Source organism: Rhamphochromis longiceps, linkage group LG18 (assembly GCF_057381845.1).
Source record: "Rhamphochromis longiceps isolate RC_006_pf linkage group LG18, R_longiceps_female_GT1.1, whole genome shotgun sequence".
NCBI lineage: Eukaryota > Metazoa > Chordata > Actinopteri > Cichliformes > Cichlidae > Rhamphochromis > Rhamphochromis longiceps.
In genome coordinates this window covers 14,339,974-14,362,983 of record NC_140574.1, presented here as the reverse complement: position 1 = coordinate 14,362,983, position 23,010 = coordinate 14,339,974, and the positions used below count along the sequence as shown (strand labels likewise).

Sequence of the window (23,010 nt, the reverse complement as noted above, 5' to 3'; positions counted from 1 at the left end):
GCTGAAAAGCACTGATGCCATGTAAACAAGTACACAGCAATCAGAACAGGTTCATCTGATGTGTCTAACACACTGTACGAACGCAAAGGAGTACAGGCAGAACTGGAAAACTTGGAATCACTTCTGAACACCACACACTATGAAGAAATTCCGTTGAACTGGGGTGGGGGTAGTGGGTGGGAATGTTGTTTTTCAGGTAAAATATAAAGAAAACCCCCATGTGATAAACACTCATGTACCATGTGGCCTGAGGCTGAATACAGTATCTATGTTTGTGTCTCTTCAAGGCACTCTTGCAATAAAACTGCACCTGCTTGTAGAGAGGGTTGCCTTTGTTCTCCATAATCTCCCGTCTTCAGCTCATTGATTAACAGAAATGCCCTCAGTATAATTAATAATAAATAAAGATTTAAAAAAAAAAAGGGTTTGAAAGATTGATGATGGTCAAATGAAAAGAACCTGTTGTCATTGTGTGTAACCCAGTTCCTGAAAGGTCGTTAGGAGGGAGAAAAGTTAACTTTTACCTAGATACAAACCTTATTATGATAATAACTGTACATAAGTTATAGTATTAAATACACTGCAGGGGCTGTAATTTTGGCTGCAAGTATAGTGAATGAATTTATGTACGGCACAGACAAACCGAAAGTATCCCACCAGCTGTGTGAGTGCACCGCCGCTGTGCGGCTCCCTGTCCCATCAACTTCAGCTCTCTGCTGGCAGCCACCACCAGTCGGTCACGGTGGTCCAGACACGTCAGAAGGCTTCTGAGGAGTTTCATGGGTACAGATATGGGGACTGAGTGAAGAAACCATAACGTCCTTCATCGGCAGCATCCCGCAACCAGAAGGTAAGGGTTTAGTGATAAAATTATTTCGAGCCCTGTCAAAGCGGTTCGCAGCTGCTTTTAACATCTTATTATCTGAATCTGCCTTCGGCTAACCATAGCTAGCACCTAACCTTGCTAACAGTTTTAAGCTGCTGTGGATTCATTTAATTAAAACACCAAAAAGACCGGACTGTGAATGTATTTATCACATAATGCAGAAATATATTGACTTTCCATTTGAAAGCGGTGACCTAGTGAGTGACTCGTGTTTCACCGTTTGCTGTTACGGTAACGTAAACCCAGCGATAACACGGTGGCTAGCTGAGGGTTAACAAGCTGGCAAGCAGCTAGCTGACAGAGCTCCGTCTCCATTCATTTTTTCCTCCCATGTACTATTTTCACCCACTGTTTATAGCTTGGATTTGTACCAGTTAAAGCACGGTTGTACAAAACAACTAAGATTTATGGTTTCGCTTTTCATTTATTTCCGCAATGACATCGAAGTATGTATGTACTCGGGACGTATGTCAAGCCATACACCAGCTTTAATCTGCAAAATTAGCATTTTTATAGCTATAACAGCTCAGGCTGACATTAAAACGGAATGACTCAACTGACTAACGTTGGAGCAAGCTTGTGTATCGCATAAACTCATGTTTTGTATTTAGCGTTGGCTTGTAAGCTGACTCCTCACATAAGAAAACACCTGCTTGTGGGTGGCCTTTGAAAACACTAGTAACCAGAATCTTGGTACCAATCAACTTAGAGACAACACTTTTCTCCCCCAACGTTTTAATTTAAATGTGTAATATTAGAAAAACCCATACCAATACTCTTATTTAGTCATTCTGAGTTACAGGTAATATTAGAAATTCAAGATACAATCTGACATAAATCTTGCAAATAACCTTATTTTCATAAATGTTCGGTTACTGAAACTATTTGAAGGGCAAAATCTTAGTTACATTAATGGTCAATTTGGGGTTATAGTTTGTAGCTTTTAAATTAAAACAGTCTAAACATTAGAATCAGGTTTTAGAAGTATTTTTCTTTTAATGCAGATGCTTAGTTTAGTTTTGGCCACAACTCAGATTCTTTATTGATTCCATTATTAACTCCTGTTCAATTTTCTTCAGGGTGGAAAAGTATGTTTGCATTCATTTACAATCTCAACACTGTTTCAGATCAGAGTCTGGACACACTGTAGAAACAAAAGACATATAAAGTATTTCATGTGACTCAGGTATGCAGTTACTCCACTGTTGCACACTGCCACACTGTAGTGTGACTTCACTACTTTGCAATGAAAAATAAGCTCAGATGCTTCTGCTTCCAGTAGATTGGATAATTTCTAACTAGTTCTCAGTTCCCTTATATGTAACACAATACAAGTTTACCGGACCATAGACTATAAATGCAAAATAACTTTGAATGAACATGTTTCTGTGTGTGTTGGTTATCGTCTACACTTAAGAGAAGAAAACATTTTGAAAGCGTTCAATCTTCCGGATAGAATTAGTGTTGGTACTTTGACCACTTGTGCTTTGTGTATTGTCAAATTCACAGGGATTTTGCAATTCACTGGAAAATAATGAACTACACTTTGATTGTGACCAAAAAAATCTCCTTTTCTCGTGTAAAAGTGCAGCTTGGCACTCTGTGGGGTTTGGTTTATGTTGCACATAATGAGCAGGCTGGTTTTGTGTAACTTAATACTTGAAAGTGTGTAACATGAACTTTGTGTGGTCTAGCAGAACTGATTCCTTTTGTTACCCAGTCAAAGCAAATGTTGACTAGATCATTCCAGATGAAAGCCATAATTGTGGAGTAGACCATAATACAACATGTCTGTGCTTGTAATTCTTAATTGCTCGAGTTTGTAATTTAAAGATTTCTTATTTGTTAAATGGCACATATAATTTTTCTCCATGTTTTATCACTAAGAGAAAGTACTCATTTATTTTCCGAATGGCTGTTGTTAAATTCTTGAACACAGAACAGATCCTAGCACAGGGGGAGGAAGAGCCCACAGCCCTCAACTCAGTGGGCCTGTGTTTTCTTTGGTCATGTTTACAAAAAGCTTAGCAGATGGGACAGTGGGGCTGAGACCTCTTTGGAAGAGCCTCATGCTTTATGCTCATTTTAGGAGCGAATGCTGGAAGCCAAACTAGAGAGAACCTCCTGATGATAAAAACGTGTTCATCATGGCTTGAACTATAGTCTCATCAGTGTACCGCTCTACCGGATTTATTACTTATTTATTTGTTTTAGTGTGCAAAGATTATGATATTGGTGCTGTTTAAAAAAATTCCATCTGTTTTCTGAGCTCATGTGACAACTGGCAACAAAGAAATCAACATATTGAAGTCCAGTGTACTTACTGTCCTACTTTCGATGAGCCATCTACAATAACAAACACCTGCAGCAATGAACCTGACAGGTATACGTGACTGACTGTAAAAGAACATCTTGCTGGGGATTGCTGTTTGGTTTTGCCTACTCTTATCAGGGGAAAACATTGCATAGCTGTTCACAGAAATTAGCATTCTCTTATCAGCTATAAACCACAAGTCCAAAGAAGCCGTCCCATTGGCTAAACCCTTACTGCCATGTCAGCTGACTGGACAAGCATATGTTCATATTCTGCAGAGAATAAAAGAAAAATGACAATCTTTATTACTATTACACAACCGCAGCTGGCTTCAGGTAGTGTATCTGTATTTACTCCTGGGAGGGTCATTGCAAGGTGATTAGGTGGACCTTATTTGAGATTTGATTCAGGATGACAGGGGGATATTATCACCATAATCTGAGAGAGGAAAACATTGGTGCTAGTCTAGTCCTGAGGTGGATAAGGCTGGAGCTGACGCTCTGTTAATGGTGATGAAGAGACCGAGATCTTGGGGGAACAGGGAGCTCCTGGGAAGCAACACAGAAGACAACACAGACAACAGTGAACAGGATGAGCCATCCTCTCAGAGGTCATCTTGGTTCCTGGTGAGTCAGTACTGGCAGGTTTTCTGGTTAGTCACAGCTTGGGCCTGAAACTAGAGGGCCAAATAGGCAGTTAGTCATCTTCTATTGTTTGGTTTTGTCAGGTTGCTTGGTTTGTTGGCTTGTTACTGTAACTAAGCCTAATAGTTTCACACATGATTGCCTTGATTTGTAATTTGACGTTAAAAGAAGTGGGCAGTGAGGGGGACAAATATAGCATTGTGATCCAGTCAAAATAGTACAGATTGGCTCATGAGTCTTTCATCACCTGTGCTAATTATGTGTCATCTAAAATACCGAGCCGCCCTGTTTAATTTCTGACTGTAGTCTACTTTTGCATTGCCCTACTTCTGGGCTGACCCTGAAAGAAGGAAAAATAAATGTGTAGAAGCAGGTTGAAGCATTTGCCGCACATTTTCCAAATGATCCCGTGATAATTTGCTCAGTGTTAATCCTACATCAGTCCAATAGACACGGTGTACGTGTACTCTGACTTTCTGACACCGAAATAAAAGTGAAAGTTAAATATCTACAGTACTGTAAATCTCTTTAAAGTGTTATTTTGGTAAAAGTTCTTAGTTTCTAGAGATGGAGAAAGTAGATAAAGACACAAAAATCGGCATACCACATTTGTACCTTTAACCTGTAATATGAAAGATGGTGCTGGAGCTAAAGTGTATTGTATTTTTAAGTGTCATACACAAAAATATAGGTTCACTGGTCCTTCATATTATAAACACATACCTAACGCTTCAGTCATACAATCTGTACTGAAAATATGTCAGGTGTGTAAACCCTGGTTGTTACTATATTTATGCGATTATCCCAACAGAGTGTAGTTGACCTGTTTTTCACATTGTCACTGTGTACAAATTTGGGGTGAAGTTCGAGGAAACGCGAACGCGGAGCTTCTTGTTTCTTGGATTCCTGCTGGTATCAAATGATCTGAACTTTCTACTGCTCTTTGAACTTTGTGGTGGCTGTGATAGCTGCTAAAGTGTCCTGTTTGCCTGTCTGATTATGGTTTAAAGTGAATACGCTGTGCATATACTCTCTACTCATCATCCTACTCCGAATGAATATACCACAGTTGTTTGCCATATTCCATGATGCCACCCTTGCACAAATGTCCCTATTCTCTACCCCCTTACCCCCCTCCACACCCTCCATCACTGCTCTCATGACTAGATTCAGAACAAAAGGTTAGTGTAAGACAGAACATGTCAGGTTATGTAAACCCAATGAAGTCAGTGAGGCAATGTGTTTACAGGCCCCAGTAAACTAGACCCTGACCCAGGCAAACCAAAGTCATGTTTAAGTTAATCGTTACACACACTCTGTGTCGCAGAGGACAATCGAGGACAAATAATCTAGTTCAGTAAAGAGGCCATAGTGCACCAAGGAAAGTTTTTGTAATTATGCAACGATAGCCCTGCCCTGTGTACTTTTTCTTTGGTCAAGTAAACTGAGCACTTTGCTTGTTAAGGAATTTACAGTCCTGCAAATTGCTTATTCCAGATGATTAAAAGCATTATGACAAAATGTACAGCATTAATCCTGCTCATATTAAAGCCACAGAAATGTGGTTTTAGTTTTTGATTTGATTTTGACAGTAGTGTTTAATGGATGTAAACAGGAAGTCAACTGCTTCCATAGCAGCCTTCCTCTGTCTAATGTTGTTCACGTGGGACAATGGCCAGTTATAGGACAACAGTATAACTCTAGCAGTCTGTATGGAGGTCAGGAGATAAACAGACACCACAGGGTAAGCAGGAAGGGAGGGAGCTTTCAAGTGGAATATTTGTAGATTTCATAAGTGGTTGTGTCTTCTGGACTCTTGCTGAATAACAATGCCTTTAGCTTGTCTTTCCATTTACTCTGTTAATATTAGTTTTTTTTGTTTTTGTTTTTCTCTGTACAGGCGGACACCATGAACTACGTTGGCCAGCTAGCAGGTCAGGTTCTGGTGACTGTCAAAGAACTGTATAAGGGCATTAACCAGGCCACATTGTCAGGCTGCATCGATGTTGTGGTTGTCCGTCAGAGAGATGGCACCTACCAGTGCTCGCCATTCCATGTGCGCTTTGGTAAGCTGGGCGTGCTGCGCTCCAAAGAGAAAGTGGTGAGTTTTTTTGTTTTGTTTTTTCTTTCACTGATGTGTCAAAGCATTAAGCTTACATCGATTCATATACAAAGCTCATATATTTATATAGATAGATTCATATAAAGACGTGTCAAACATCAAATATCAAAAATTGGTCTGAAAGCATGTTTCTATATCACCAAGTTTTTGTGTTTTGTTTCCCCACAACACGCCCAAATCACTTGACTGAACTGTTGGTGGTTGAGTTGCATTGTGGGTAATATATGTACCAAGTTTTAACATTGGATTAACATTGGATATTAAAAATGTTCTCTGCTCCTGATTATAATATTCATTTTTCAAACTGATCAATGAGGTTTTGCTAATGTGGAAGTTCAATGCAAAGGCTTAAAAAATGTAACTATATTTAATTCAATTAAAAGTGCGGATGAAAAGATGCCAACCTATTTAATCGATGGAATGCGTTTCATATCAATTCCATCATGCGCAAAATGGCGTTAAGGACATCTCCCCCAGGACACAGTCATAATGTCCTCCCCTGAACAAAGCTCCTCCACACTGGGATCAAAAAAAGCATATGACTCTCCAATCCCAGTGTGGGTAATTAACAAATACTGAGCATCGAAATCACAGGCTATGAATCATTCAGGGAAATCTTTTATGTTTGCTCAACATAGACGGGATGCTCTGGGCTGTTCTCCCTCATTGATGGTATTTGTTACTATATCATCTTGCCTGGGAGACCCGATCCAATTAATCATGGATGATGAGCACTTGAGTCCACTTCTCACTTTTTGTAGCACCTCTACATTGGCCTTATAGCAGGGAGAGTAGGTTGAGTGTATTAGTGTATTGTAGTAGGGAGATGTAGATGCAAATGCTATGGCTCACTGTTATGTCTATGTTATTGAGGTTTTTTCAGTTTATAGGGTTATATTAAGTTTAAAAAAATGTTGGTATTCAGCAAGAAATTGGTAATGGATGGAATATATGATGTATTTATTTTAAGTGTTTGTTCCATAACACAAGTAAGAATGGTGAACTTGTCTTAACATCTATTTTTAGTAGGATTGGTATTGAGTATTACGAATAATCAGATTATAAAAAAAGTCTCAATACAAATTCTTTGCTTCGATGATTGTAGCGCGCCATTGTTACCATGGAAACGCAAACCCGAGCGATCCACCCACATTTACGACTGAAAACATTTGTGTAATACAAAAGTATTTATGAGCAGCGTGTGAATAAAAAAAGTTTAAGGAAGTTAAGCCGGTATACACTGATAACACAACACTAGTGATGATGAAGCTGGGATAGTTAAACTAGGAGTCTTTTTACACACGGCAAAGAGCAAAGAGGCGGAGCTATTAACGAGACGTGAGCTCTGTTGAGAAAAAGAAAATCATAAACAGCAGTGATATTCCTGAGATCAACATTAATGCCTTTCCTGGGGAAAAAACTAGAGGGGGGGGGGGTCATTGACAAAGCATCTGATCAACAAACTCTTGATGTGAAGAAAAGCAAACTTTGTAGCAACTCCATCGACCGTCGTTTGTTTCACGCAATGAAAAATCTGCAGTAGGTTTCCAGAAGTAAGGCTACATTAAAAAAATGCAGAGGAACTGTTAACGTAGTCTGATTCCAGAATAGTTCAATTATATATCTTGCTGAAGACTAAGGGCTTCCATGTTTTACATGATCGCTTCCATGTTTTTACATGGAAGCGAACAGGAGAGAGTATAAAGGGGGGGCATGGTGTGTACTACACCACGTTTATTTCAAGATTTTTATAACATTTATTCACAAGTGAATACATATAAAATAGTGTCTCAATGAATTGCAGTAATATTTAAAAACGGTGAATCATCTTTAATATCATTAATGTCTGCACCATCACCATCATCTTATTTTCAGCAACACAAAAACTTTGCATCAACACACTGGTCAAACTTCAGAATGCTGATATACTCGCTTCTCTTCATTACAGCCACCACATTCTCCTTTAAAGGCTTGCAGACACAAACTTACTCATTAACTTGCAGACTCAAACATGCAGAAACATGTACAAAAACTCATAAAGCATTCCAAGAAGACAGACTAAAGATATATATATTTTTTAAATCCTTAGTTTTATGCCTCTTATTTGAGTATTTAAATTTTTTTGCATTTAAGAAAATGTATTATTTGAAAAACCAAAAACAAATCCTTTGTATTTAGGTGTCATATTAAATTTTGTTTTTGTTTTTTTTGACAAGTGAAGCAGATGGCAGATGAAACAAAAAACAAACAAACTGGAAACCAATTAGATTTTTTTCTCTTATTTATTTTTCACTTTTGAATATATCTCGATAATAAGACAAAGGTATTTCTAATCAGTTACTCGATGGAATAATTGATAGATGACTCGATTACTAAAATAATCGATAGCTGCAGCTGTACTTCTTAGTATGGTTATGTTGTGCACTAGCTTAGAGAGCTTATTTACTTGCTGGTGAACCGGAGTGGATAATGATTTGCAGGGGGAACTGACACTGTCTCACCACCTACCCAGAATCCCGATGGGCTTAAAGGGGAGGAATGAATGAGTGGTTTCTATGGCAACAGCAGCTTTACAACTTCTATGTGTGGGAGAGGGAGGAAACGTGAAGGAGGCCTGAACAGGGGCTGTTGTGTAACAAACAGTTATGTCTGTCCCTGAGATCAGTTATTAGCGCCTTGTGCTTTTGCGATAAATGCAATAAATTGTGTGGTATTTGGTACTGACATGCAGATATTTTAGAGAATTATGAGTGGGAATTCAGCTATAACTGTTTGCCAAATACTAATTAAAATTTGGCTGCTGATAGTGTGTCTGTTCCCGTACATCAGTCACTTTGGTTGGCAACCAGAAAAGTTTTTCAAGTACTATGTGGTTTCTAAAAACATTAGAGATGTTAATTAAGTGCACTTACACATATTATTTTCCTGTTCTTCTAATCTGAAAAGTGAACGTCAAGAGTGAAATAGACTTGTGTTTAACAAAGCAAAAAAAACCAAACCCCAAAACATCTTAATATCCTGCCTTAATTCAAGCATTTGTAAGTGGCCGTGCCTCGCAATCATTCCAGTGATGGAGCACAGTGTTGGCAAATCCACATCTCAGCTATTCAAGTGCATGTAACCTGTCACACACTGTGAACAGCTGAAGAGGACCCTCATTTATTCTAGCTCATTATTAATTGGGCATTGAAATTACCAGCCACTACCACACATAAATTTCCTCCAGCACCCCTGAAGGGGTGAAATTAAATCTTGAGGCTGTAGAGAACCCACAGCAACAGTAAAGGACAGCATCAAATGTACAACCAGACGGATAGCACAAGAGGGAGAAAAACTGATTATTTCTACAGCCATTGGTTGTAAATTAATATTGATGATTTGGTTTCAAGTTGCAGAGCACTTGTGAGTCAGAGTCTGTCTCCTCCTGTAGTCTCTGCCAGACGTGACCTGTTTTTTCTTTTTTGTTTTGTTTTTTGTTTTTGGTGTCAAATTTCTGAATGGCCCCCTGGTCCACTGGGGTTTATCTGGCAAACATGAATGGCCTTGTTCTGTTGGCAAGCTCCACAGAAAGCAAGCCCAGAAGACCCATACGCTTATTAGGTTTTTTAAAGGCTCTGGAGGAAGATGGGTCTCTGAGTGCATACAGACCATGTATGTGATCTTGCAAAATAATGGAAGTATAATAAAACAACCAGTGTGATGGGTTTTTTTAAATTTTTTTTAAAAGTCAACTAAAAAGGGTAATGTAAGATTTTTATTGGTTGATACACAGGGTGATTGACGTCAATGAATAACTGTTTTCAGTGTCAGTGTCCTATTTTATTTTCTGTTCTGTACTATTGCATTGGCAGTTTTTACATTTGAACAGCAGTGCCAATACAGCCCTCTTCAAAAATTGCATACTTAACATTGCTGGCTTCTTCAGTCTGTTAAAGTGTTGGCATTTAGACACCGGTCACTTTATGTTAATGTTTATCACATAATCTTCATGAAGACTGTAACAGAGAGAGCGAGTTAATCAATCTGTGGGCATATTCAAAAGCCACACTGAGATAGTGAGATGACAATGTCAAAAGCACGAGAGAGTGTCTTAAGTCAGTAAGCCATGGTCCTGTACATGTCTGTCAGTTAATGTGCCTTCATGCTGTTGAAGCTTTTGCCATGTTAAAAGTAAAGCACAATTGTTACTCGTGACTTTTATAGGAAAGTGAGCAGGAAGCTCATTCAGATAAAAGTGACAAATTGTTCAGAAGATGTCAGACTAATAAGAGAGGAGCACATGTTCGAAAGGGAATTATGTGTCTTCTTTCCAGATCGACATCGAAGTGAATGGAGAGCCTGTAGACCTGCATATGAAGCTTGGTGACAATGGAGAGGCCTTTTTTGTGCAGGAAGCTGAGCAACAAAATGTAAGCCATAAGCATAATTAAAATAAATAAATAAAGTAACAAAACTGCTAAAGGCTAATGACACAAAGTTTCATTGAGACATTTTTCCAGATATATAATTTGTTCATTCTCCTTTTTGTGCAGTCTTGTTTTGAGTTTTAATGTAGCAAAGTCATGAAATATTTCATGTTGAAAAAAAGAAATGAAACTTCAGACATGTTTTCAAAACATCTTTCACTTTGCTTTCGTTGACCCAACACAACAACAGTCTTGCCTTTGCTTAACAGCATTCTTGAAGTAGAAATGTAGGGCAGTGTTTGTAGGAAGAAGTGATTACTCCACCATATTGCATAGTTAACCTTTGCTCAGGCTGCTATTGTGACATCTCAGCAGTGACTTCTACCTTATTCTGCAGGACCTGAGTCAATATTGTGTTTCAAACTACGATTATCCTTGTTTAAACATATCTTAATCCTCATGTCCTGCTTTCCTATTTCAGCAGATTGTTCCTGCCCATTTGGCCACCTCCCCAATCCCCACCGAGAGTCACCTGTTCTGGATCTCAGAGGTGGAGCACAGGGCACCAAAAGATCTGGAAGATGACCCCGCCGACCCAGAGGACCCTCCTGAACCTCCTGCTCCAAGCACTGTGGCCACAAAAAAGAAGAAAAGACGGAGAAAGAAGCACAAAGGAGACCCCCGTAGAGAGGAACTGACCCCGCCGTCAGTCACTACTGGTAATGCTGTTGCTGCTAATGCACCCGCTGCTACCACTGCTGCTATGTCTAGTACTGGGCAAAATGAGGAGATCTTTGAAATGGATCTCAGCTCTGACGAGGAAACTACAGTTCATGTATCAAGGTATGTTTATTCAACGCTTCTAGCCAGATTTGTGTGAAGAGATCAGTTAATTATTATGCTTCTTCTGCACTCTGAATTTAGATCACCTTCAGTGACTACAGTGCGTGACATTGACCCTAAATTACCCGCAGCCAGACACAGCCTTGATGGTTATCCAATGTCTGATGGGGACTGGCCAGCTGGTGATGGGTATGTGCTGACATGAACCGAAAGTCGTTAGCAAAGATAGCACAGACGTGTAAGTAGCACCTGTTTTACTAATACTTGGCATTTCTTTTTACACCCCTGCAGCCATAGCTTGTCTCAGGCCTTTACCCCAAAGAGTGACTCAGAACTGGTGATGAGGCCTTCAGAGAGTTTGCTCAGAGCTGAGTCTCACATGCAGTGGACATGGGGAGAATTTCCAGAAACCACAAGGGTGAGCACTTCTTCCCAGTGGAGTTCAAACCATTGCCAGTTGACTCATCATCACAATAACATTACGTCCAATTTTTTTAGGTCACCAAGAAGGAGAAATCAGAACCACTGAAAAAAGTGACCATCACCCCATCAGAAAGCACCCATTTCCGTGTCATCCTCAGCTCAGAGGCCATGGAGAATGAGACCGAGGTTGAAAAAGGCGATGCCACCTCCTCTTCAGTGTGTAACATTGTCAAGCCCGAGCCACGCACCCCCGTCACCACTGTAACACCTGTGATTCCAATATCGTCTGTTAGCACCATATCATCTGTTAGTCCGGAAGCCCCTACAGAACCCCTTGATATCCTGCAATCAAGCATAGCAACCTCCACCTCTTCCAGTAACCAGCAGACAGATTCACCATCAAAGAAGAAAGGTATGTTAGGTGGCTGCAGATTGGTGCTTTTTTAAGGCTTGTCTTGGTTATGAGTTTGTAATTTGTAAATATATTGTATGTAGGTGTTCCGAAGAGGAGCCAGCATCAGGGTCCTGAGGATATCTACTTAGATGACTTGAATGTACTTGAACCTGATGTTGCTGCACGATATTTTCCTAAGAGGTATGATGGTTAAAGATCTGCCTAATTACTTAACCTTTGTAATTATAAAATAAAAGCCAAAGCGATTTCTCCTCTGAAGTGTCACTGACAGCCTGAAAGACCAGTATCATGACATGTTGTAACCCTTTTCTTCTCCTTCTCTTTTCTCCAGTGAGACTGAGGCAGCTGCTAAGCACTGGATTGACTCTGAGATGCACTCTGGTTCACAGTCCCCACAGTCGGTGGGTAGTGCTGCAGCTGACAGCGGGACAGAGTGTCTCTCTGACTCAACTAGTGACCTCCCTGATGTTACTCTTTCTCTGTGTGGAGGCCTGACAGAAAATGCTGAAATATCCAAAGGTACACGAGCATGACACTCACAACAAAATGTATCATAAAGTGAACATTTTTGTCTTAAGCCAGTAAACATTCAGCTAACTTTGTTGCACCTTCTGGATTAGCCACATAAAGTGTCCAGCTACTGTTAGAGGAAGCTGTTCTCAGATACATATTTGTTCAGATGTGTAAATGTCGTACCCAGAAGTACTTTCCCTCTCATCAAATTAACATGTACTTTAACTCTTCAGGAAATGTGTCTTCATCTCTGAATATGATGTCATAACCTTGTTAAACAGCAGAAAAAACGTTGGTCATCCGAGTCAACATGCTTCTATCTTATGCTATTTTTATGCACATTTTTTATTTTTATTTTTTAAATATGAGAGTCCTGCCATTTCTCTCATTCATTTTAAAGATAACAACATAATTCTTTAAGGGGAAAGAAGAACAAAAAAGCAAGAACATGCTCATTTCCTCTGGACTAATATCATAACAGGATGTCCATATTTGGTTAAATGTTGTTGTTAATTTGCCCTGCATTTATTGCATTACAAACGATGATCACAGACTACCTCCGCAGTCATTACAAACTGTTAGAGGTCTCTAGGTTATATTAATCCTTTGGGATTTAGGCTTTAGAAGCTCTCTGGGGTTATCAGAAGAAAAAGTTTCCTGACCTTTATGTCTACTAAGATGTTATTTCTCACCACCACTGACCTTTTCATCAGCTGTCTTTAATTAGTCTTCTTCTCCCCTGTTCATTTCCAGAAAGGTTTATGGAGCATATCATTTCCTATCATGAATTTGCTGAAAATCCAGCAATTATAGACAACCCCAACCTGGTAGTAAGGATAGGAAATAGGTATGTAACTGTTTTTACTTCACATTGGAAATGCACTAGAGAAACATTTCAAACGTATGGTCAGGATTACACATTGGTAATTGTCTTTGTCTTCAGATATTATAACTGGACCCTAGCTGCACCTTTGATTCTAAGCCTTCAAGCATTTCAGAAGAATTTACCAAAGGTAACGTGTGTTTAATTCTTTACTCTTTGTATTGTTCATTCACTCATTGTCAGCTGGCAGCTATCTCATCATTAAATGTATTTGTTTTCCTTTTTATGGCAGGCTACAGAGGAGGCCTGGGTGAAGGAGAAAATGCCAAAGAAGTCAGGCCGCTGGTGGTTCTGGCGTAAGAGGGCGGATAGCACAATCAAGCAGGTGTGCATGTTGTTAGTACAAGTGAACAAAACAAAATTTGAGGTGGTATCTGCAGGCAGTTTCTGTTCCCTCTTCATGGGCAGTGTCCTGTTTTCATATAGATATTTTTTAAACTTGGCTAATTGGGAATTTTATTTTTCTGCCTACTTCGTCCAGTCGGAGACTAAGCTCGAAACTAAGGAGGAACCACATTCGGGAGAGGAAGGACCCTCCACATCTCAGGAGAAGCTGGCCTTAACGTATGTGATACCAGAAAATCAAAAACTATATTATTATTATACATAGGGAGGAGCTTATATTTTGGTTTAATGAGGAAGAATATTAATAATGTAACTAAGATAACATTGAATTTATTTATACATCTAAGGATCTTCAGGTCGAATCTTTCTGAAACATGTTTTTCCACTTGTCTGTGATAATTGACTACCATATCTGTGGTTACTGCACTGTAGGCCTAAAGCAAGAGACTCATCCAGTGATGAAGAGTCCAAGGAGGTGAGCGCAGCATCCTGTCAAGAGAGACTGCAGCCAGTGGATGGTCAGCACCATCCCAGCCCACACACATACAGAAAGTCACTACGGCTTTCCTCTGATCAGATTGTAAGTTCATTTTACACCTTTTCCTTTCTCACATTGACAAAGCTTTCTCTGGATTTGTTATAAATGTCATAAAATATTATTTAATTTCAAATATAAAAGTGTCTGATTGTCAGAAGATCAGCTTATTTTTTTGCTGAGTTCTTAATGAGATTTGTGTCTCAAGTGTTTTTATTTGGCTGTTTTGTGCTCCCTCTGCTGGCTAACTATGAACTGCAACTAGTGTTTGCTCCATTTGTAGTCTGTAGGGGGCTCTAAAGATCTGTAGATGGTCATTGTACTGTGGCAAGAAAATGATGCCAGAGAGTAATGCGTGTGCTGTTGAAAAATATATATATATATCTCATTTTTTTGTTTGTTTTTTCCAGGCTAGTCTGAAACTCAAGCAGGGGCCAAATGATGTGACATTTAGCATCACCACTCAATACCAAGGCACATGCCGCTGTGAGGGTACAATCTACCTGTGGAACTGGGATGACAAAGTCATTATCTCTGACATTGATGGCACCATCACAAAGTATGGCCTTCCAGTCACTCAGAAAATCATATTACAGAACACAGTTGTAATAGCAAGCTAGCTGCTATGTTAATTATGGACAGTAATAGACAGGGCAGTAAATCAGTCAGTTATTGTAGCATCCAATTACATTTTCCTGTACATATACAGTAATAAGAAAACCTTATTAGAAGGAATTTCCCTTGGGTGCTCTACCTTAGTTGCATCCTTTAACGACAATTAAAAATAATGTGTACAAATATTGATTTTAACATATAGGTGGGAAGCAATCAGTGAAGCGACATTTAGATAGATCTTTTGTTGCATCCTGTTTCAGTTCTTGTAATAAAATGTGGATCTAATTTTATAGTTAAAACACTTAAAGCCATCTGTTGCAAACTCGCCATGGAAACCTCCATTTTTGCACTAAAACTAATTATTATGCTACCAAGATGGAATCTATAGTGCAGTGTTCAAGTGTTTCTATAAACTGCCTGCATACTTTAAATACAGCTCCTTATTTATTATCCACCAAATAAGGTGGGGAGCAGGTAAATGAACACAAGATTAAATTGTTGCATAATATTGTTCGGTTAATTTAAAAAGGAACAAAAGCTTAAAATAAGATTCCAGCTCAGAGTAGCTTCACTACCATGGACACATTTAAGTCATTCACAAATGGCATATATGAAGCCTGTAATCCAGTTCTATTTGTTTCACGCTCTGTTAATTACTTTAAAGCTAGTCATATCTCTTCTGAAACAAAACTGATGCCTGCTGCCTTCCTGACGCCCACCCTGAAGTTCATTGGTGGTCGACATCAAACGGCTCCAAATTGACTGCAGCTTATTATCTCTGTGACCCTTTAGGCCAACCCCTGACATGCTGCTTTCTTTGGCTAACAGGGTAAAGAGCACAGGGACTATAATGAGGACATTTACATTTCAGTCTGTAAGGACACACAGCCAGCTGAGGGTGAGACTGTTTCTCCCCTATAGGCCAGTAATGCTCATTAGTGGAGAACAGCCCATAATGTTCTATATTTATGATAAAACGGTGTTATCGTGCTTTATGTGACCTCTTTTGAACAGTCAGTACTCTGCTTTCTCTTTCTCTACTTGATGTGGCTGTTTGATTTATTTCTATCTTATAGTCAGTGATATTGATATTTTTGTATGTGTTTAAATGTTTTAGGTCAGATGTATTTGGACAGATACTTCCACAGTTGGGGAAGGACTGGACCCACCAGGGGATTGCCAAGCTCTACCACTCTGTAGCTGAGTAAGTGCACAGCAACACTGATTAATTATGGAAGACGCATGAATGGTTGGTCAGTGGTTAGGACTGTCTGGGGTTGATTCCCATTCGGCTCTTTGTGGAGTTGATATTTCCTCCCAGTGTTTGCGTGGGGAGCTCTGAGGTGGATGACTCAGTAAGTTTAACTGTAGTTTAGGCAGAATTATTGCAGAAAGTAAAAACACCATTAAACCAGCCCTTTCGTTTTCTGGTTTTATTTTTATACTTAAATCTGAAAAAATAGAAAATGTATTGCATGAATGAAGTCAGCTGTAGTGAGTCTGGGTATTGGTTTTGGTAGTAAATAAAAAGTTTCCTCTGCAAGATTTTCTTTTTTTTTTTTTTAATTGAATTGTTGTGACTTCTCCACATTATGAGCGCAATCAAAATAACTCATCCAATTTAAGTGCTAATCTTAGTAGTTGCCATTAAGGTCATGATAATGAACAATTATTAATGAGCACTGCTCTTCCCATTCGCAGAAATGGCTACAAGTTCTTGTACTGCTCAGCCCGGGCAATCGGCATGGCGGACATGACAAGAGGTTACTTACAGTGGGTCAATGATGGAGGCACCATCCTACCCCGAGGACCTCTCATGCTCTCTCCCAGCAGCCTCTTCTCTGCTTTCCACAGGTAATATAAGCTCTAAATGGTTACCAGTCTCGGTATCATGAAGCTCATTATATACATTAAATGATTTAATTTAAATCCTCCTTATCCCCAGATATTAATGTTGTTTTCAAACCACCCCATATTTTTCACCCTTAAATCTTTTTTTTCTCTACAAAGTTAGTTTCACTTTAAAAACCCTATTCTCAGTCTCAAAATCGTCCCCACTCTCCCGAGCCTCGTTCTTTATAATAAGTCTTTCATATGCCATGGTTATTAAGTCTACAGCAAACTCAAGTTCATGAATTCCTATCTAAAAGGCATTAACTGTGTTGGTATTAGTGCCGTCACTTCTCTAAAGTACGCTCATGGCCAGCATTTTCTCTGTTTTGGATTATTCTATTCTCTTTATTTCCCCGTTGCTGTCACAGTCTCATTTGCATTTTTAGAGACATGATTTGTGTGAATGATTCTTTTGTTGAAGTGGTGAGGAGATCCAGAAGGAGGCTGCTAGCTTTCTATATTTTTTTGATAATGTGGGATCATTTGAGACATCTTGCAGCAGAACGTCTATTTTTGACTCATTTTTCTAAATTTAAATATATTTGACAAAATAAATATTTAAGGTTCAGTTTTAGAGGAGTTTCACAAATTATTGAAATTATTTCCTTCCTGGTTGTAAAGGTAAAATATATTTCAGAGTCTACTAATAAACAAGACTACAACAAAAATACAATTGCTGACACATCTTAATATTTTAATTATTGTAGAAGAGCATCATCAGAATGACCTATTAGATCCACCTACTGTCTCCCACACATGTTCATCTGTCAGCCTCCTCTAGCTAACTCATGATACAGTAACCTTCATGTTAAAGTTTGAGTATGTAAGATGTGCTGCTAAGCAACCAGGCATGCTGCAATTGTTGTTTTACATTTGGGGGGGAAATCAATCAATAATTTAATCCCACACACCCCAAAATTCACTGTATGATGAATAAAATGACTTTAGAAAAAGTTCCAAACTAACTGATGTGATTTTATTTTAACAGTTACATGATTTTAAAATGACCCCTTTCGGTATTTCTCCCATCAAACATGTTTCCCAGCAACACTGGTTTCAGTGAATTATGACTGTGTTAATATAATGTTAATTAAACAATTAAATACTCTTGTGATACTTGCTTGTTATGCCTTGTATGTCAGATATTATCCAAATGTTAATACAGCTAAAGCAAGTATCCTTTTCTCACTTTCACAGAACAAGTAAAACTTTCCTGTGTTGTTAATGGTTCCCTTGAAAATGTTGATTTCTTTTATTCAGTGTGTTAATCACATAGCAGGGTTTTTGTGTGACCTTGAAACCTGTTCAGAATGGCTAGTGTCTCAGCATAGCAACCTGCAGCATTGCTGATAGTTGTGTGGTGCAAACACTTGTAGATATTTGCATTATTTATGTGTCCCTCTTGTTTTAATTTGCTTAAATTAGAAACACCCCTACCATCTGTGTATTTGTTTTGAGTCATAATTTTAAACAGAAATTGCTGAAATGCATTTGGATTTAGGCCGTGCTATTACACGATTTGTAAAGAGGACAAAAGTCATTTATAAACAAATTCTTATCTAAAAACAGTCGGAGAAACGGGTTTGAGATAAACGAAATATGTTTGATCAAATTACCTCTAAATCAAACTGGACACACGGGAAGGATGTGTATGCCCTCTAATAAAACTGTCTGTTTGCTTCAGAGAGGTCATCGAGAAGAAACCAGAGATCTTCAAGATTGAATGCCTTACAGACATCAAGAACCTGTTCCAGCATAACAAGCAGCCATTTTATGCCGCCTTTGGGAATAGAGCTAATGTGAGTTAATGCATGTTTGAAGATGTCAGACTTCCAGACATTAGAGTGCTTGTTTTTTTTGGGGTTTTTTGGGGGTTTTTTGGGGGTTTTTTTGGTTTGTTTTGTTTTTTTAAAAGTGCGCTTTTCAGAGGTTGATGCAGTTGTAATTCATTGCAAGAGCAACATGACACTTTGGCAGACACTTTGAGTTAGCAGACATGAATGTGTGAAATAAGTACTGGGCTGAACCTGAGCTGAGGTCATTGTCAGAGTGTGATCGCGAGTGACTTCATCTGTGGACGAGAGCTCAAGTCGGGCACAGCATCCCGTCTTCAGCTGCATAAACACTAACAGTCACATGAAGGGTCAGCTATCAAAGCCCAGTCTGCCTCGGTCTCTCCCCTAAACAAAAAAATAAGACACAGCCACACACTCACTCTTCCTCTGGCCAACCAAAAACATTTACTCCAGAAATTTACTGCCATTACATGCATTAGGTGGAACACAAACAGGAAATCTGTGGTTAATGTTATTAACGTGGTCATTTCAGTTTATTATGTATTATGTATGAGAGGCTACTTTCCGAACATTACATAATCAAGAGTGTTCTCAGATGGCTGTTAACAGCTCTGTCAGTAATTTTTCAGCCTGTAAATGACAGGTTCATTCGCATGCTTTGTCTTAGAGGAAGCAAAATGGGGTTTATGTGTTTGTAATTAATCCCAACTCAAAATAAAAGCTTGTGCTGTGCTTATAAACGGAAACATTTAAAAAACGTAACTTAAACTTTGAAGCAGTCGTATTTTAGAGGGAAGATTGAGCCTTTAATCTTTATGTCTTCATACAGGATGTGTTTGCCTATAAGGAAGTCGGCGTTCCAGTGTGCAGAATTTTCACAGTTAACCCAAAGGGAGAGCTGATCCAGGAGCAGACCAAGGGCAACAAGTCCTCGTAAGTACATTAATGGTCTGTGTTTGTCTTTCGTAGCAAAAATCCCCAGCAGGAAGTATAGGACGTTGCTATCATTGAACGTTTTTCTGTTTTCTTTATTTTCTTGTTTTGCTTTTCCAGCCATTACTGTTTCCTTCACTCTCACATTACTGTAAAAAGAATAAAAGCCTACAGTCACAGAGTCTTTTGTACCCTGCAGCAAGCAAAACAGACAAAATTAGAGAAAAACTAGGGAACATAGTGGTGCTTTTAGCAGCTCAAGCGACAGATATTTCCCACAGGATCTGATGGAGAACAAAACAGAAATAAAAAGAGAGCTGGCCAGAAACACACCTTAAAATTGATTCTAGTCTGCAATGTTTTCCTCAGGTGGCCTGTGTTTTTTGTTCTTTCTGTATTTAGATTGATCAATACATTTCAACGTATTTCAAATCTAAAATCCATTTTTTAAATATTTGTTTTTCTTTATTTTTTGTTCATCACTAAATACCTAGAGTGTATATATTTTTTAAGATTTATATATTGTATCCGTTCTCTTGCTCACTCTGTTTCTCTGGTTTCGTTTTTTCCCCCTTCGCAGCTATGGCAGACTGAGTGAGCTGGTGGAGCACGTGTTCCCTTTGCTGAGCAAAGAGCAGAACGAGGCCTTTGTAATGCCAGAGTACAGCTCTTTCTGTTACTGGAGACAGCCAATACCAGAAATCAATCCAGATGAACTGCTCTGAGTCGGTGTGTATTGATACCCAGCTATACATTAACATTCAAATGAACTGTGCACCTGAATGCACCTCCTAAATACATGTGAAGTGGAACCAGAACTGTTCCTGCTAATTAGACTTACACAACACACAGACACAGTAACCATGAACTCAGAAAAGTTGGTAAACTGTATTTACTTGAGAGATGAGTGGAGATTATCAGAACAGTAAATCCTGATGAGTGATAACTTAGCGTTTATTTCACAGAGACACTCCACGTATGCCTCTGTGTGAAGGCATCCTGCCCAGTGATAACTTTCTAGTCCATGTTCTTGTACAGACTTGGCAGTTGAAGATCCAGCTAGTATCTCGGTAAACTTGTAAACTTGTAGAAAGCCATAAACGACGCAGGCAGAAGTCCCTCACGAGGAGCTAGATTCCGAGCTGAGCAGAAGTAATTTAAGAAACGCCCCGAAGAAGTGAAACGTAATGTTTAAATGGAAAAGGCACACATTTAATTAAAACAGGACAGGCAATTAACACTGGGCAGTTGTTATGCGGCAGTCATATTTTACTGTAGGTGCTGTGTTTGCCCAGAAGCAAGTAACCAGCCTTTAATTGGAGGCTTTATTCTGTTCTAAAAATACAGTCGTGATAGAGGTTGGCAAATAACAGAATAACACAAACACAGAACCGTCCACAGCCGTTAGATTTCAGGAACTCGCCACAGTAAGTGTTCAGTTGTCCTCTCGTTCCTGACTCTTGCCTGACTGTGCAACAGATTTCATATGGCCGCTACACAGCGAGCCATGTTTGGTACTGTTAATATCCAAGGTCGTACCTCGGATATGCTTTCACCAAGTATGTGAGGATGCACAGTTTGCTGTGACTTAAAAAAATGAAGCAGCTTCATGGTGTATTGTCTTGCTGTTGTTTTAATATGTTTGTTCTGTTATGCAAGCTCTGGCAAATCACGTGTGTTTAGTTAACAATGGAGTCATTATTTATGATGATCAATGTATTTAAGTTATTGATTTCTATTGTGAGGCCTTTGCTTGTCTGAAAAGATAATTGATCACCAATGCAATATTTCAGATTAGTATTTTTGTGAGGCTGATCACAGACTAACATGCACTTAACAGTAACTGCTAGGCCTTGTACAAGCTTTCTTTGGTCACGTCTCCAGCAACAAGCCTGTATTTCTTTTATTAACAGTGAATTTTTCAACATGTAAGGCACGTAGACATTCCTGAGCAAAACCTCAGAGTCTGTAGTATTACCAGATGTGTGTAAATGTGAGAGAGGATGCTTGAGATGGAACAGTGGATATAAGCAAATTTGAGAAGAGCTTAAAATGAAGGATATTGCTTTGTGAGGTCCTCCGTAGGATGGACTTCAGGATGATGGTAGTGTGTGTGTGTACCTAATCACAGAGTGCTGCTGCTGTTGGGGTGGCAGCATCCTGCACCCTTTGCTTAGGTTCCCTCGGTGGCTTTATCCAGCACACTTTGTCAAAGTTGCACCCAGAAACTCAAGACTTACAACTCAGCACATCTCCCACCCACATGCACTTCACCGACAGTCTAAGTAGACAGTAGACCAGAGTATGCAATTACTGCAGCGTTTGAGCATAAAGAGTTTGAGTTTTACCTTCTTGACTATTCAGTTAATCTGAAATTTGTCTATTAGTGAGTTTTGAGAAGCTTAGTTTGTTTCAAGTAGCTTTTTTTGTGTGTATGTTTTTAAGGCAGAGGAAAATGATGATAATTTGGGGTAACAGGCAGCAAGGTAATATCAGAGCTACCCCTTAATGTGTGTGCTTGAGAGCGTGAGAGACAGAAAAGCCTGATTCCCGTGCCTCTGGTGACCAGAGGAGGATAAACTGTTTTTTGGAGATAAACAGGAAATACTTGACTGTACAGGAAGTGTTTAAGGCACTTCCCCGGCATTATCTATGTATGATTTTAGGAAAGGAGTTTTGGTCAGATGGATCATATCTCCAATGCAAGTGTAACTGACTGTGTATGCCAGTGTGGACTAAAAAAGCAGGAGCAGCCAAGATCATTTCATAAAAATAAGCACAATTTATGGTGACAGCTACATGCACTGCTGATTTCTTTTCTTTTTTTCTTTTTTTTTGTTTTGATGAATACAGTGTGCCCCGCTTTGATTTGTTTGCTTGTTCTCTGCAAAGTGGTGAAGTCAAATAGATCTATCTTAAAATCAACAAGAAATTCCATTCTTTCTATGAAAGTAAAGCATCTTGTGTGAAAGAATCACACTTCATCTTCTCTGATCCTGGGATATGTGGTAAATAAACGTTTGAATGAGTATATATGCTGACCATCACATTCTTCTTTGATGCCTTTTTGTTTTTTTCTTATAACGTGTATGAGCTGTTGTGTGACTTAAGTTTTGTTCCGTTTTTGTTTGGATGTAATGCTTGGTATTTGTGTCCGACCAGCAGAAAATGCATTAAATGTATGCTGTGTTTCATTTGAATAGAAATGTGGTTTGAAGAACAAAATCAACTGTAAGAAGAAGTAAAAAAAAAAAAAAAAATCAGGCCTAATGAAGCTAACATGTGGCTTATGGTCTTGTTTGTATGAAATAAAATTTCTAAATGAATGCAGTTATGTGCGTGCTGTGATTTTTCTTTTCTGCAGTCTGAGTCCAAAAGTTCAACAGTAACCAGAGGCAAGTGGAGTAACTCCTGCCCTATTGCGTACTTTGAAGTAACAGTACG

General features: G+C 39.0%; 1 protein-coding gene across 3 annotated transcripts; it reads left to right on the top strand.

Moving 5' to 3' along the window:
• The first annotated feature begins 715 nt into the window (after positions 1-715).
• On the top strand, positions 716-22,896 carry lpin2 (lipin 2). 3 transcript variants are annotated; one of them, XM_085388480.1, is made up of 20 exons: positions 716-850; positions 5,745-5,945; positions 10,280-10,375; positions 10,857-11,215; positions 11,297-11,404; positions 11,507-11,633; positions 11,714-12,050; positions 12,134-12,233; positions 12,385-12,572; positions 13,320-13,413; positions 13,510-13,579; positions 13,682-13,774; positions 13,931-14,013; positions 14,227-14,374; positions 14,740-14,888; positions 16,062-16,148; positions 16,646-16,798; positions 18,522-18,636; positions 19,463-19,566; positions 20,147-22,896. In XM_085388480.1, the coding sequence occupies exons 2-20, from the start codon at positions 5,754-5,756 to the stop codon at positions 20,289-20,291; spliced, it is 2,748 nt and encodes a 915-aa protein (XP_085244606.1). In that variant the 5' UTR covers positions 716-850; positions 5,745-5,753; the 3' UTR covers positions 20,292-22,896. The 3 variants fall into 3 exon arrangements, with proteins under 3 accessions (XP_085244606.1, XP_085244605.1, XP_085244607.1); XM_085388479.1 differs by having other exon boundaries at positions 10,854-11,215; XM_085388481.1 differs by lacking the exon at positions 716-850 and adding an exon at positions 3,502-3,826 and having other exon boundaries at positions 10,854-11,215.
• Positions 22,897-23,010: the final 114 nt, after the last annotated feature.

Excerpts from the sequence above, each read along its gene's own strand:
- lpin2 (XM_085388481.1), top strand. The coding sequence starts at position 3,707 with ATGGTGATGAAGAGACCGAGATCTTGGGGGAACAGGGAGCTCCTGGGA. Across the intron at positions 5,946-10,279 it reads TGCGCTCCAAAGAGAAAGTG|ATCGACATCGAAGTGAATGG; the intron begins GTGAGTTTTTTT and ends TCTTCTTTCCAG. Across the intron at positions 10,376-10,853 it reads AGGAAGCTGAGCAACAAAAT|CAGATTGTTCCTGCCCATTT; the intron begins GTAAGCCATAAG and ends TTCCTATTTCAG.